Source organism: Ascaphus truei, chromosome 6 (assembly GCF_040206685.1).
Source record: "Ascaphus truei isolate aAscTru1 chromosome 6, aAscTru1.hap1, whole genome shotgun sequence".
Lineage (NCBI taxonomy): Eukaryota > Metazoa > Chordata > Amphibia > Anura > Ascaphidae > Ascaphus > Ascaphus truei.
This window is the reverse complement of record NC_134488.1, coordinates 34,037,383-34,053,455: the sequence shown is the minus strand read 5'-3', so window position 1 is coordinate 34,053,455 and position 16,073 is coordinate 34,037,383. Positions and strand designations below refer to the sequence as shown.

General features: G+C 48.6%; 1 protein-coding gene across 1 annotated transcript in view; it reads right to left on the bottom strand.

The window, feature by feature from the left end:
- Nucleotides 1-7,662, bottom strand: part of LOC142498028 (ribosomal protein S6 kinase 2 beta-like) — a 61,828-nt gene extending 54,166 nt beyond the window's left edge. Inside the window, exon 1 of the mRNA XM_075606536.1 lies at nucleotides 7,282-7,662. Within this exon, the coding sequence (XP_075462651.1) occupies nucleotides 7,282-7,344 (63 nt within the window). The 5' untranslated portion in view covers nucleotides 7,345-7,662. The remainder of the gene's footprint in view (nucleotides 1-7,281) is intronic.
- Nucleotides 7,663-16,073: the final 8,411 nt, after the last annotated feature.

The window sequence follows — 16,073 nt, the reverse complement described above, 5'->3', positions numbered from 1 at the left end:
CACACACACCTGTTTATTTTATATGTAGGATTGTATGCATATGCATGTCTGTGTGTAGGAAAGATTGTTTGTCTGTATATGCAGGAGTATGTTACATATGCATGTGTGTGTGGGTTAGTGCCTATGAATAAGTACATTACACACTTATTACGATAACAAATAAAAAAGTTCTTGCAGATTTATTAACATCGTTGTGTTATTAAAAAAAATATATATATATATATATATATATATATATATATATATATATATTGGAATTCCATTGGGATTGATATGCAAGCCAGGTCAATGTGAGGTTGTATACTTGTGTGTGTCAGGGTCATTGTGAGGGTGTAGGTGTGTGCTCACCGGTGTCTATGTGAGGGTATGTGTGTGTCTGGGTCAATGTGAGCGTGTATACGCGTGGGTGTCAGGGTCAATGTGAGCGTGTATACGCGTGGGTGTCAGGGTCATTGTGAGCGTGTATACACGTGGGTGTCAGGGTCATTGTGAGGGTGTATACGCGTGGGTGTCAGGGTCATTGTGAGGGTGTAGGTGTGTGCACGCTGGTGTCTATGTAAGGGTGTGTGTGTGTGTGGTCAATGTGTGCGTGTATACACGTGTGTGGTGGAGTATATACCAGACTCGGAGGTTAAGATGTAAGAAAGACCTCATGATCTTACAAACCTAGGCGCTCTTTATTTATAGGTCGCGATTTCCCGATTATTATCTCACTAGCAAACTCTTAATCAATATGAACGGCAGCTGTGATTTTTACCTTCCATAGAGGCAGGTTGTCAGAAAAGTAGAGATATAGATAATAGTTTACCTACTAAGTGGAATTAAACCTTCAAGGAGATATTTGCAGCTAGGAGTATAAGACAGTCAGCTGAGGAGAGACTCAGTTTCCAGTTTCCCTTTTTTGGTGCTCTTTCCTAACTAACGACCAACTTAAAGACAGTCTCCAGCCATCTATCTACTCCTGCACCGGGTGTAAAATCCGCCTGTGGTCTCGGCTTTGCATGCTGTAGATAAGAAATATTGCCAGCATCCCGCCAGCGAACAGGTTAAATTGTTAGAAAGGTATAAGAGATCGGTGCGGTGCATTTTACTTCTCTTCCCCCCCCCCCCCCCCCCCCCCCCCCTTATTACCATGGAAATCGTAAAGTACACGCTGAACGTGCATGTAAATGAAGTCCTTGCGTTACATCTTATCTGCGGCACTGGTAACGGGTCTCTTTTTTACAGAGCAGTGATGGACGCCGTCTTCATTATGTGGCAATGACAGGAACACAATGCAGTGTGCTCAGCTCCTGAATGCCAGGGAGAGATGTAACAAGAAGGGGAGGTAGAGGGGGGGGGGGGGGGAGGGGAAGGAGAAAAAGATTGGAGGAAGGGGGAGGGGGCGGCAGGGGGGGGGGGGGGGGGAGAGAAACTCCCATTCTTTATTGCTGCTGATTTACAGATAATCAATCCAGGCTGAAAGATAATGAGACACAAGGAGACGGGTGTCCATTTGCTGGAAGTTCCCCCTGAGCTGTATTGTGAGCCGATTGTAGATTGATCCTGCAAATCTCACAGGGACAGCAGCTGTGTGATGTTGAAGCCCCTCTCTCCGTCCTGTTTGCCGGCTTCTTTGCCCTCTTCCCTAACCCTGCAGTGGATGAAAGGAGCCTGCTCTCCGAGCACCCACCTGTGTGTTGCGCTGGGTGACGTATCCCCGCGGGCACACATTTGTATATAATCAGAAGCAGGGCATGGTGGACTTTGCAATAGTAATGATGATTCATACTGTACACAGACCTGTGACTGTGACAAACTTACTCACGATTTATCTCTCGATGCGAGTCTACCTCGGAGGTGCTCAACTCAGAGTCCTCAAGCCTCCCCCAACCCCCCTCCTCTCTCCCAACAGGTCAGGTCTTCAAATCAGAGCCACCTATGCTGAAGCTGGGATATCCTGAAAGACCTGACCTGTTGGGGAGGCGGCTTGAGGACTCGAGTGGGGTACTATTTCAAAAAAGTGATCAAGAGATGATCACCAAAAGATTCCCATATAATTGCACTCAGCCTATTGTGGTGTGTATAACTGAACTGTAGGTGTACAGAAAGCGCATTTATAAATGCGAACACCAGAAGTGGGGTACACCTGGTCTTCTTGACAGTCTATCACCCACTACAGCAAATGGGTTGCCATGGGCTCCGCAATGCACTGGAGGACCGTCCTGCAGTGAAGAGGTTAATATAGGTCTGCCCAGGACAAATCCGTTTTTATGGGAACTCTTTATCTGCCCAATAGGATTCCTCAGAGAGGTTACTTTTCCCGCTTGTGGGAAAGCAAGCTGCCAAGTCATCTAATTAGTAGGCCCATGTATAACGAACCCCCGGGGCAGCAGGAAGGTGTGCAAGTGACTGTGAGTATTGCAAAGACACGCGGAGACAGAGCGCGAGATGAGGACCTGCCTGGGGTGCGGCAAAGTGGCTCAGGGTGTGAGCAGAGAGGGCGGGGGGGGGGGGTGCAACCAAAATCATGACATCGGGTAGAGAGAGTCAGCAGCTACTGTGTAACCAGCATCATATCACAGGAAGCATCCCACTAACACAAGCAAATAAACAAATATTATTATAATGTGTGCGCGATATACACACACACAAAATGCATACAAATATTCACACACACACCGTTGGCTCAAGAGGAAAGTTTTCGACCAGTGTATTCTGCCCGCGCTCACATATGGATGTGAAACTTGGACCCTAAATGCGAACATAATCCAGATGCTTCAAAACAACCAAATAAGTATAGAGAGATGCGTGCTGGGTAATACCCAGAGACACAGGGAAAAGAGTGAATGGGTGAGAAACCCGATACAAGGATGTGACATATGTATTTAGATTAACACTAGTGCTTCCCAGCCCAAATCAGCAAGATCCTCATATAACATAAATATGTAAATCCATGTACAGTATAGACTATTGAAAGGAACTTTTGTTGTTCAGAATCCAAGTGCTATATGAGTATAATGAAGGCAAGTCTGTAACACAGTGCCCCCTTAATAAAGAAACATACTTTCCAGATAGTATAAGGGTTGCAAACACTGGTAACAAATAAGGGGAAAGAGATAATCAAAGCAATGGGTAAGTGTAATAAGTCCCGAATGAGTGATGGACACCCCCAACGTTTTCCCTCCTTAGTACAGGAGGGCCCCCGGGTATACGGCGGGTTCCGTTCAAGGGGCCCTCCGTATAGCGGCGATTTTCAGTTGTTTGCATAAGCGAATCGGCATTTTCGCCGTTCTGCACATGCGACCTATGGTCTGCGCGCGCAAACTACAGTATGCGCACGCAAACTACGGTCTGCGCATGCGCGCAACCGCACGTTCTGCGCATGCGCGACTTAGGATCAAAGATGGCGACCCCATTCTCGGTGCCGCCGTATCGGCGGATCGCCGAAATGCGGAGCGCCTGAGAAGCGGGGCCCTGCTGTACAGCCATATGTGTAAACCCCTCCTGTTCAGGCTCCAATAAAGTACAACATCCAAAGGCATGTAGAGAAGAGAAAGTCACTTGTAGATTAACCCAGCCAATGCCAGTCACAAGCCCGGATGAAAAATGGGGAGTGTTGATTCTCGTGGCGACAGAACTGGAAAATTAGCCAAGAACCCAATGACAGGACAACGATTACGAAGCGTGGAAACACTAGAGGACGTATTGAACATCCTGCCGCTGGCCCCTACAACGCAGCGCTCCCTACCTTGTAGAAGATGAAGCGATGTCGTTTACAGAAAATACCTACCTACTTGTAGATTGAAATGAGGTACTCACTGCACCGGCATGTAGATCAACAATGCAGAGTCCATCAGCATGTGTGCATCCCCAGATGAATGAAACAGATGAAGAGTCCGACCAGGCAGTGCCAGCAAAAGAAGGTAGGTTTATTTCTTATACAGAAATCCGCCTCAACATTGTAGTTTGGTACAGAAAATCCTCTGACGCGTTTCACACACTAAGCGCGCGAAACGCGTGAGAGGATTTTCTGTACCAAACTACAATGTTGAGGAGGATTCCTGTATAAGAAATAAACCTACCTTCTTTTGCTGGCACGCGTCAGCTTCCCGTTTTTTCGCAGTGCTTTCCGTAGCCTGCCTGGTCGGACTCTTCAAGTCTGTGACATCAACACAAGGTTGAAGAAATTAAAATGGCAGAGGGCCGGACATATCACAAGAAGAAATTACCATCGTTGGACAAAGATGGTACTCACCTGAATTACTAGGGATTAAAAGATCAAGACAATGACCAAAAAGTAAGATGGGTGGATGCAATCGGAAAGTTTGTCGGCCCAACATGGCGAAGAGAGGCTTGTAACTCCAGTACCTGGAAGTTCACTGGGGAAGCTAAATACAGCCGTGGCTCGACAAGGGCTAAAGATGATATATACACCCATATAGCCACATATGTGGATTATGCATACAGTGAGCATGTATACAGGTGGCAGTTTACACAGGCGCTATTATGAATGTTTTGGGAAGGTTGTGACTCACGCACAAAATTGTCCGGGAGGCTCAGTGAGTATCCGGTGTGAGTTACAGCTTGTCCTCGCCTCCTCTCTCTCCTCCGCGCCCAGGTTTGCTCACACCTTGTACCGCTAACTGTATACTTTCATTTCACGTTGAAGATTGAAGGACTAGCACACTGCCCTTGAAATGGGTGAACCCCCATAGCACACCGACCTTGAAGTGGGTAAGCCCCAGTGTCAGCATCATAATTAGATTGCAAGCTGTAAAGGGCAAAGACTCCTCGTGCCGGCACACTCCCCTGTGCAGTACTGCGTTAAATATATATATTAGTGTGTATAACGGCGCTACCCGCTTATGGTTATCCTAACACAGTTGGGAGTTTTGTTTTGTTAACTGCTTTAGTTAGAATACATTTAGGAATGCAGTAAAGTGAAAGCAACTCAGACACGCACAGAATTAACCCTTTGCTGCCAGTAGGGACTGCAACACACTGGGGAGGCAGCAAAAGGTTATTTCAATGCAGTGGGCAGCCATATTGTCAGCTCCCAAGATGCCCTTTGTGCCAAGAAGCAAGCGTCCTCTGTTCACCCCTCACGTATCAGTGCCCTGTTCCAGCTGGCATGGAAGACAGATACACAGCACACGCGTGTGCCAGGTTCTGGCTTCTGAGGGGGAAGGAGAGGTGGGTAAGTCAGCTTCTGACAGAGCCTGTAACCTTCCTGTATACAGAGCTACAGGAGACACCCACTATACATTTGCACGGCTACCCATCAGAGGCAGCACAACTCCTATACATTAAATACTGGTATAGGAGAGGCCATGTATTACGATGCACCCTATAGGACAAGGTTGTAACCCAAAACAAGTTAAACTATATGCGTTCATGCCATACACATTATATACATGTATAGAGAGATATACACACACACTAAATATGTGTATTTGGAGGCAATACACACACACACACACGTATGTATATATGGATTGGGCAAAACCTGACAGTAACAATAAGTAAATTATCAAGATAACAATAAGAAACTTTTGATTAAGAAAAAAATTAATACATTTTTTAAATAAAACCAAGTACGTTCCCATTTATTTCACAGTTAGAACACATTAAATGTGTTTTTAAGTGAATCATATGTTTTTGTTTTTTTTAAATGTAACAGCCTAGCTGCCCCTTATTACTGAGGATCAGAGATCGGGGTGGGGGGGAAGGGGGTGCTGGGGCCCTTTCTCTTACAGGTTTGGTGAGCAGGGGGTCTCTGGAGCCGAGCCACTTTCAGTTCCGAGACCCCCCCCCCCCCCCGTTTCCTGACACTTACCAGAGAAGGTGTCACCCCTTCATGAAAACTTAAATCCCCCCACGTCAGGCGGGGCAATAGGAAGGCGTGCCAGGTGACGCTGGCCCCATGATGTTTAAACCTCCATTTTGTGTGCCCTGGAGGGGACAGTAACAGCGGCCCCTCCTCCAGTAAGTGTCTCAGGAAGCAGGGGGTCCCCAGAGTTGAAATGAACACAGTCCAGCTCAGGAGACCCCCTAATTCCTATACATGTAAAAACAAAAACAGGGAAAGTAACAAATTAAGTAATAAAGGTAATAAAGGTAAGCAAAATGTCATGTCACCAGCTGTTCCTAAGAGGTCAATGACTTCCAAGGCTGACTGAGATTAATCACAACAATACAAAATCAATACGGACTTAATAGTCATTTTTGTTGCCACACTATTACTAGTAGATGGGTAAATTGCCCAATTCAACTCCCCAGGGCAGGGGTGGGCATCTCCAGTCCTCTAAGGCCGTCAACAAGTCAGGTTATCAAAATATCCCTGCTGCAGCACAGGTGGCCCAATCAGTGGCTTAGTCTTCGACTGCCCCACCTGTGCTGAAGCAGGGATATCCTGAAACCCTGGCCCCTGAGGACTGGAGTTGCCCACTCCAGCCCTAGTAGTAACTTTGGGGATTCTGCCACCTGTGACCCCCAGCTCTGATGCTGTAGCCATAGTAAAGTGACAGGCGTCTGTCTCACACCCGCATTCTGCCACGTATATATAGAGTGAGTGTGTGTGTGTGTGTGTGTGTGTGTGTGTGTGTGTGTGTGTGTGTGTGTGTGTGTGTGTGTGTGTGTGTGTGTGTGTGTGTGTGTTATAGATATATATATATAGATATTAAAGATATATATAGATATAAATATATATACACATATACACACATTACGTGTCAGAACTATCTGCGGGTGTGAGACAGACGCCTGTCACATTACTATGCCGCAGAGATAGATATATACATTCATATATACACGGAGCACCCAGACAGTTCTGTATATAGACTATCACTCCTGTACATATTATGTGGTCACTACACATACTGTATGCCGGCACGCAATGCCTTTAGTGGGAGTCCCATCCTGTCACACAGCTGTCCCTGCACTGGCAGCCTTTCCCACCCCTGCAGCCAGGCTGCCTGTTATCTCTCTATAACCCTGCATATTACATGTATCAGCCCGAGAGCAGGACCTGGCACGCTAATCTGCCAACGTGCATTTATTAGCTCGAGATAGAGATATAGAGAGATATATATATATAAATAATGATACACTATGCACTGATGGAGTGAGAGAAGTGAAAGGTCACCTGATCATACAAACAATCACTGAGCACACCTGTAATTATACACAGTCACACTATATGGGCACACACTGTATACACTGTATACACTGTATACACTGTATACACTGTATACACTGCCCCTCTCCGGACCCCCCTCTTTCTCGTGGCTCAGTCCTCACCTCAGTGTCCACAGAGACCAGTTCCACGTTCGGCCACGGATCCACCAGTTGAGCGAGCGGCATCTTGAGGGCTGTCTTGACGAGTCACCGTCCGTAGCCCTCCGCCTCTCAGTGTCCGAGTCTCTCCTCCGGGCTCCACTCTCCCCACAGTGTCCGTGTCTCCCCTCCTCTCCCCACAGTGCCCGTGTCTCCCCTCCTCTCCCCGCAGTGTCCGTGTCTCCCCTCCTCTCCCCGCAGTGTCCGTGTCTCCCCTCCTCTCCCCGCAGTGTCCGTGTCTCCCCTCCTCTCCCTGGGGCTCCCCTCTCCCCACAGTGTCCGTGTATCCCGTTCTCTTTCCCGGGCTCCGTCCCTCTCCGCGTCCGGACCCCGACTGACCGTTCTGCTCCTCCTCACTCACTGACAGCGCGGCACGTGCCGCCCTCCCCGCCTCTCATTGGCTCCTCCCGTTACACAGGGCAGGGTAGAGGCGGGTCTTGTGCCTCCCCCTGACCCCGCCTACCACACCCCTCAGGTGAATCTTTCCCTGAACTCCTGCAGAGATTTGGGCGGGAAAAAAATGCGCGGGATTCATTGGGCGCCATTTTCTGGCTCGACGTCAGTGTGAAGGGTATACTCTCACCAGAGAAAAATATATAATAAAATAAATATTATGCCGGATGTACCTTTGGCGGGGCCCAAAGTGCCATCAGTGGGGCCCCTCCTCATGCAGTACAACTTAATGTAACAGGGTTGTTGCCATGAAAATGCGTGGCACACGCATGCACCTCCCCCACAAACACACACACAGTGGCGGATTTCCCATTAGGCCCGGGCATAGGGTGGCAAAATTTGGGGCGGCAAATATTTCCGCCCTCATATGAATTTGCTGCGCTCCCGGGCCTATAAGATCTAATGGGAAGGAAGGCACTTAGCTCTGTCTGCCGCCTCCTTGCTGCCGCTCTGTTTTTCCTTTGGAATCCCAGCGTTAAATGATGGCGCGCCATCTGACCAACACAACGTCACGTCGTCGTGTTGCCATGGCAACGTGACAGCCGTGAAATGCCGTCGCTTTTCCATGGCAACGGACACCGTGCGACATCACCTTGGTGACGTCCGCGGTGTCATTTGACGCTGGGATTCTAAAGGAAAAGCAGCAGCAAGGAGGCGGCAGACAGAGCTAAGGGCCATGGGGCGGCGAATTTGAAAATCCGCCGCTGCACACGCACCTCCCCCAGCTACCCACAAACGCACCCACCTACGCTCACCCTCCCCACCTTGGGGTGAGCAACGGTGCGGTCCTGTACCAGTTCGGGGACTCCCCAGCTCCAGCTCACGCGACTCTTGTCAGGCGGAATTTAGATTCCGGCGCGGACACGAGGGAGCGCAGGGCCCAAGGCAACCACCTTGCTCGCATATATATATATATATATATATATATATATATATATATATATATATATATATACATATACATATAAAATGGAAATATTACATAGTTACATATAGTTACATAGTAGATGAGGTTGAAAAAAGACGTACGTCCATCAAGTTCAACCTATGCTAAATTTAGACAACAGATACTTTATTCTATATCTATACTTACTTATTGATCCAGAGGAAGGCAAACAAAAAACCCCATTAAGGGGAAAAATTAATTCCTTCCTGACTCCAAGAATTGGCAATCGGATTAATCCCTGGATCAACTTCCTTCCAATGTATACTTATTTGGTATATGTCACGCTGCGCTCACCACAAACAGGACGGAAGACCGCGGGGCTGAGGTGGGGATGGATAGGCACCGACCCACAACCACGCAGTCCTGTCCGGAATGCGTAGTCCTAGTCGTACCGCGTCGTAGGGTTGGAGAGGTCAGGGTAGTCAGGGTACTTGCCGTGTTCCAGGGTTGGGGAGTCCGGGTAGGTAGAGTTTCGTAGCCAAGGTCCTGGGTAATAGAAGGTAGAGTAGTCGAGTAACGAAGCCGGGGTCAAAGTGCTGGAGAGTGTAGAAATCCAAGTAACAGGCAGGGTCAAACAGGACAGACAAAGTTCAAGACAAAACTAGACAGCAGCGGTGAGCACAATGCATAAACAGGAGTTTATGCTCAGCAATCAAGGACAGGCAGAAGCAGGTATATATGTGGGAAGGGTCCAATTACCTTGCAGGGGTGTGTACTGATCCACAAATGGTGTCAGAGAGACACTGATCAAAAACAGCTTGCAATTAGGCTTTCCTGATGCTAGGTCTGGTTGCCGGGCAACCCGCGCGCGTGCGCGATGCGCGTCGCGACGTGATGACGTCATGCGGTTTACTCAGCAAGTCTCCGCCTGTGGGAGGCTCCAGCAGCTCCCTCACGTTCTCCTGCTTCCTGGTTGCCGAGCAACCCGTGCGTGTGCGCGATGCGTCTCGCGGAGCTCCGCCATCACGCCGCTGCGCCTGCACTGCCCTGGCAGTGCGTGGGCGCATGACTCTGCCCCGTGGTGCTTCCCTGAGTCGGTCTCCGCGCGGATCAGAGGCAAGTGTGACAGTATCCCCCCCTTGAGGGGAGACCTCCGGGCGAACCAGAGATGGTTTCTCAGGATGCCTACGGTGGAAGGCAGAGATGAGGCGGTTGGCATGTACCTGATGATGAGGAATCCACTCTCTCTCCTCTGGGCCATAGCCTCTCCAGTGTACAAGATATTGTAATCCTCCTCTGGATATTCTGGAGTTGAGAATGGTCTGAACCTCATATTCTTGTTGGCCCTCTACCAGTATGGTTTGCGGAGGTTTAGATTGTCCTTTGGAGGATGAGTCTTGATGATAAGGTTTGAGAAGGGATGAGTGAAATACAGAAGGAATCCTCATATTTTTTGGCAGTTCAAGCCGATAGGCTACTGGGTTGATCCTTTTGGTGATGCGGAATGGGCCGATAAAACGTGGTGCCAGTTTGGGTGAAGCTACCTTTAGCCGAATGTTTTTGGTAGATAACCAAACCCTTTGTCCTACAGAGTACCCTGGGACCTCTCTTCGGTGACGATCCGCTTGTCTCTTGTGTAATATACCAGCGTGCTGTAGATTCCGATGGATCTTCTGCCATAGGTCTTGTAAGTGGCGAATCCTGTCCTCTGCGGCCGGGACTCCAGACTTGGAGATGAGGGAAGGAAGTGCCGACGGATGGAAGCCATAGTTGACCATAAATGGTGACTGTCGGGATGATTCGTTCTGTAGATTATTGTGGGAGAATTCTGCCCATGGGAGAAGTTCCGCCCAGTCGTCCTGAGTGTCAGCGATAAAGCACCTCAAAAACTGTTCCAGAGACTGATTGGTGCGTTCCGTCTGTCCATTGGTCTGGGGGTGATATCCTGATGAAAAGTGTAGGGTAACGTCCAGATTTTTACAAAACGCCCTCCAGAACCGGGAGATGAACTGGGATCCTCTATCGGACAATATGACCTGAGGGGACCCATGCAACCTGAAGATCTCCCTGATGAAAACTTCGGATAACATTGGTGCAGTGGGTAAACCCTTCATAGGGATGAAGTGTGCCTGTTTGGAAAATCTGTCCACCACCACAAGTATTGTGTCCATGCCTCTAGATTTGGGCAACTCAACGATGAAGTCCATCGATATATGTGTCCATGGACGTACTGGGATGGGTAGTGGTTGAAGGAGACCTGCTGGTCTGTTGTGTGGCGTCTTGCTTCGAGCACAAGTAGCGCACGTGGCTATGAAGGCTTGTATGTCTCTCCGCATGTAGGGCCACCAGAATGTGCGTTCGATGAACTCAGTAGTTCTTTTGGTGCCAGGATGGCCTGCAGTCTTGGATGAATGTCCCCACTCCATGACTCTCCTCTGGAATTTACGGGGAGTGAACAACCGGTCCTCCGGAACGTTGAGTCCTGCCGGGATGTTGTTCTGAGCCTTAGTAATGTCCGTTAAGGCACTAAAAGTATTTGCAGCCAAAATACAAGTGGAAGGGAGAATGGTCTCCTGTTGATCCACCTTGTTATCCTCTACCAGGAACTGTCGTGACAAGGCGTCGGCTTTAATGTTTTTTGAACCAGGGATGTAGGAAATGAGGAAGTTAAAGCGAGTAAAGAATAAGGACCATCTTGCCTGGCGAGATCCTAGTCGCCGTGCTCCCTCAATGTACAGAAGATTCTTATGGTCCGTAAGTATCGTGACTGGCGACTCTGTGCCTTCCAGTAAGTGCCTCCACTCTTCCAAAGCCAGCTTGATAGCGAGGAGCTCCCGGTTACCTACATCGTAATTCCTTTGGGCGGAGGAAAACTTCTTTGAAAAATATGCACAAGGATGAAGTGGAGCTTGAGGATTCTTTCTCTGTGAAAGTATAGCACCTGCTCCTACATCGGAGGCGTCGACCTCCAAAAAAAAAGGTAATGAAGGATCTGGATGGGTTAAGATGGGTGCTGAGGCGAATGCCGTCTTTATTCTCTCGAAAGCCTGGAGGGCCTTCTCAGTCCACTTTGTAGGATCAGCTCCCTTTTGTGTGAGTGCCGTGATGGGTGCTACTACCGATGAGAATCCCTGAATGAACCTCCGGTAGTAGTTAGCGAAACCGAGGAACCTTTGGATGGCCTTGAGGGAGAGGGGACAGGGCCATTCGAGTACCGCCTTGACCTTGGTAGGATCCATAGCAAGACCGGTATCCGATATGATGTAGCCGAGAAAAGAGGTGGATGTTTGATGGAAATGGCATTTCTCGAGCTTGGCATACAAATGGTTCTCTCTTAAACGCTGCAGGACTTGTTTGACATGCATCATATGTTCTGGCATGGATCTGGAAAAAATTAATATATCGTCCAGGTATACTATAACATGGTGGTCCAGAAGGTCTCTGAAAATGTCGTTGACAAAGTCTTGGAAGACCGCAGGAGCATTACACAATCCAAATGGCATGACCAGGTACTCGTAATGCCCGTCGCGAGTATTGAATGCTGTCTTCCATTCATCTCCTTCTCTGATTCTAACCAGATTATAGGCTCCTCTGAGGTCCAGTTTGGTGAAGATCCTGGCTCCCTGGAGTTTGTCGAATAATTCGGCTATCAACGGAAGGGGGTAGCGTTTTTTTATGGTGAGTTTGTTGAGGCCCCGGTAATCAATGCAGGGTCTGAGGGTTCCGTCCTTTTTTTTGACGAAAAAAAATCCTGCCCCCGCAGGTGATGAAGATTTCTTAATGAACCCCCTCTGGAGATTCTCCTGAATATATGTTCTCATGGCCTGGGTCTCAGGAATCGATAGTGGGTATGACCCTCCTCTGGGAGGTATGGCCCCGGGTAGAAGATCGATGGGACAGTCGTACGTCCGATGTGGCGGAAGTACCTCTGCTTGACGTTTGTCAAAGACATCGCGGAAATCTTCGTATATCCCCGGCAGCTGTACCCTGTCAGGATCCGTGACCTCCATTCCTGCCACTGCCTTTGGAGCAGACATGCAATGTTCCAAGCAAAAAGAACTCCAACGAAGTGGTGTGGCCTCTGTCCAGTCAATGACAGGATTGTGGATCCGGAGCCACGGAAGTCCCAGAATGATGTTCGAGAAGGGGGTGTGAATGACATCAAAGGTTATAGTCTCGGAGTGAAAGTCGCTAGTCATGATGTTAAGGGGTATGGTTTGTAAGGAAATGATCGCGGGCTGCAATGGTCGTCCATCAATGGCTTCAAGACCTACCAGTCGATCTTTGGGTACCAACGGTATTTTATTCTTGAAGGCGAACTTTTGGTCCACGAAGTTTCCTCCTGACCCCGAATCCAGAAAGGCCCGTGTCTGTACTGTGAAGGTCTCACCGGATATGGAGATAGGTAGATAAAACCTCGTAGAGGGTTGAGGAGGGGAAAAAGTTGCAGTACCCAGCGTGATCCTCCTTATACTCACTGGGCTTTGGCGTTTCCCGGCTTCAGCGGACAGTTGAATACCAGGTGGCCGTTATTGCCACAGTAGAGGCATAGTCCCGCTCGTCTTCTCCGTTGCTTCTCGATAGGCGAAAGGCTAGTTCCTCCCAGCTGCATGGGTTCATCTAGAACGGGAGTTGTGGAGAGTAGAGAACCTATGGTGGAAAAGGAAGATGATTGTATACCTCGGGGGTGTTTGTTTCTCTCCATCCTTCTCTCTTGGAGGCGCTGATCCATCCGGATGCACAGGTCTATCAGGTCCTCCAGTCCAGCGGGACGATCCAGAGCTGCTAATTCATCCTTCAACCGTTCGGACAGACCCTGCCAGAAGACTGCAGATAGAGCCACATCGTTCCAGCCGGTCTCGGCTGCCACCGTCCGGAAGTCCAGAGCATAACGAGCCACAGTACGGTCTCCCTGAGAAATATTAAGCAGAGAAGATGCAGCCGTAACCTTCCGTCCTGGGGTGTCAAACACCCTTCTGAATTCGGTGATGAAGAGAGTGAGGTCAGAGATCAAATCTGGGCGTTGCTCCCAGATAGGGGATGCCCATGCCAGAGCGGCGTCAGTCAGCAAGGAGATTATGTATGCGACCTTTATTCGTGAAGAAGGAAAGTGAGAGGGCATCAGCTCAAACTGTATGAAGCACTGGTTCAGAAACCCCCGACAACTGCTGGGATCCCCTGCATACCGGTTGGGCGCAGGTAGTCGTGGTTCGGAGGTAGGTGTGATAAGTGCAGGAGTGGCTGCGAGTGGGACGGGGTTGGTGGTAGATACAGTTAAACGTCTAACTTGTTCAGTCAGGGTATCCATGTCTTGTTTAAGTTGGGAAACTAGTTGTTCTTTGTGTGTAAATGAGCCGGTAAGTTGCCGGAAGCATTCCTCATGGGTGTCTAAGCGTCGGGCCACCTCAGCGGCGTCCATGTTTGTTGGGCTGAGCATATTGTCACGCTGCGCTCACCACAAACAGGACGGAAGACCGCGGGGCTGAGGTGGGGATGGATAGGCACCGACCCACAACCACGCAGTCCTGTCCGGAATGCGTAGTCCTAGTCGTACCGCGTCGTAGGGTTGGAGAGGTCAGGGTAGTCAGGGTACTTGCCGTGTTCCAGGGTTGGGGAGTCCGGGTAGGTAGAGTTTCGTAGCCAAGGTCCTGGGTAATAGAAGGTAGAGTAGTCGAGTAACGAAGCCGGGGTCAAAGTGCTGGAGAGTGTAGAAATCCAAGTAACAGGCAGGGTCAAACAGGACAGACAAAGTTCAAGACAAAACTAGACAGCAGCGGTGAGCACAATGCATAAACAGGAGTTTATGCTCAGCAATCAAGGACAGGCAGAAGCAGGTATATATGTGGGAAGGGTCCAATTACCTTGCAGGGGTGTGTACTGATCCACCAATGGTGTCAGAGAGACACTGATCAAAAACAGCTTGCAATTAGGCTTTCCTGATGCTAGGTCTGGTTGCCGGGCAACCCGCGCGCGTGCGCGATGCGCGTCGCGACGTGATGACGTCATGCGGTTTACTCAGCAAGTCTCCGCCTGTGGGAGGCTCCAGCAGCTCCCTCACGTTCTCCTGCTTCCTGGTTGCCGAGCAACCCGTGCGTGTGCGCGATGCGTCTCGCGGAGCTCCGCCATCACGCCGCTGCGCCTGCACTGCCCTGGCAGTGCGTGGGCGCATGACTCTGCCCCGTGGTGCTTCCCTGAGTCGGTCTCCGCGCGGATCAGAGGCAAGTGTGACAGTATATCCCTGTATACCTTTCCCATCTAAAAAGATGTCCAACCTTTTTTTGAACAAATCTATTGTATCTGCCATCACAGTCTCCATGGGTAATGAATTCCACATTTTAACTGCCCTTACTGTAAAGAACCCTTTCCTTTGTTGCTGGTGAAATTTCCTTTCCTCCAACCTTAAGGGATGGCCCCGAGTCCTTTGTACTGCCCGTGGGATGAATAGTTCTTTTGAAAGCTCTTTGTATTGTCCCAGAATATATTTGTATATAGTTATCATATCCCCTCTTAGATGCCTCTTTTCTAATGTAAATAAATCTAATTTAGCTAGCCTCTCCTCATAAGTTAGAATGTCCATCCCCTTTATTAATTTGGTGGCTCTTCTTTGCACTCTCTCTAGTTCCATAATGTCTTTTCTTAGGATTGGTGCCCAAAATTGTACTCCATATTCAAGGTGTGGTCTTACTAATGCTTTGTAAAGGGGCATAATTATGTTTACTTCCCTTCCATCCATTGCCCGTTTGATGCAAGATAAGATCTTGTTTGCCTTTGCAGCTACTGCATGACTTTGAGCACTATTGCTAAGCCTGCTGTATACAAGCACTCCTAAATCCTTCTCCATCAAGGATTCCCCCAATATATCTCCATTTAATTTGTAAGTCGCCTTTTTATTCTTGCATCCCAAATGCATAACCTTACATTTATCTGTATTAAACCTCATTTGCCATTTACCTGCCCACGTTTCCAGTCTCTCCACGTCCTTCTGAAGAGAAATTACATCCTGCTCTTATTCTCTTACACAATTTAGTATCATCAGCATAGATGGAGACTTTGCTCTCGATCCCAACCTCAAGGTCATTAATACAAGTTAAAAAGCAGGGGTCCCAGTACCGATCCCTGAGGTACTCCACTCACGACTTTAGCCCAACCTGAAAAAGTTCCATTTATGACAACCCTCTGTTGTCTGTCCTTTAACCAGTTTTCAATCCAGGTGCATACATTATTACTGAGTCCAATTTTCTTTATTTTGTACACCAACCTCTTGTGTGAAACCGTATCAAAAGCCTTTGCAAAATCTAAGTAGACCACATCAACTGCATTACCCTGGTCTAATTTCCTACTTACCTCCTCAAAGAAACAAATAAGGTAAGTTTGGCAAGATCTATCCTTCATAAATCCATGCTGACTATTACTAATA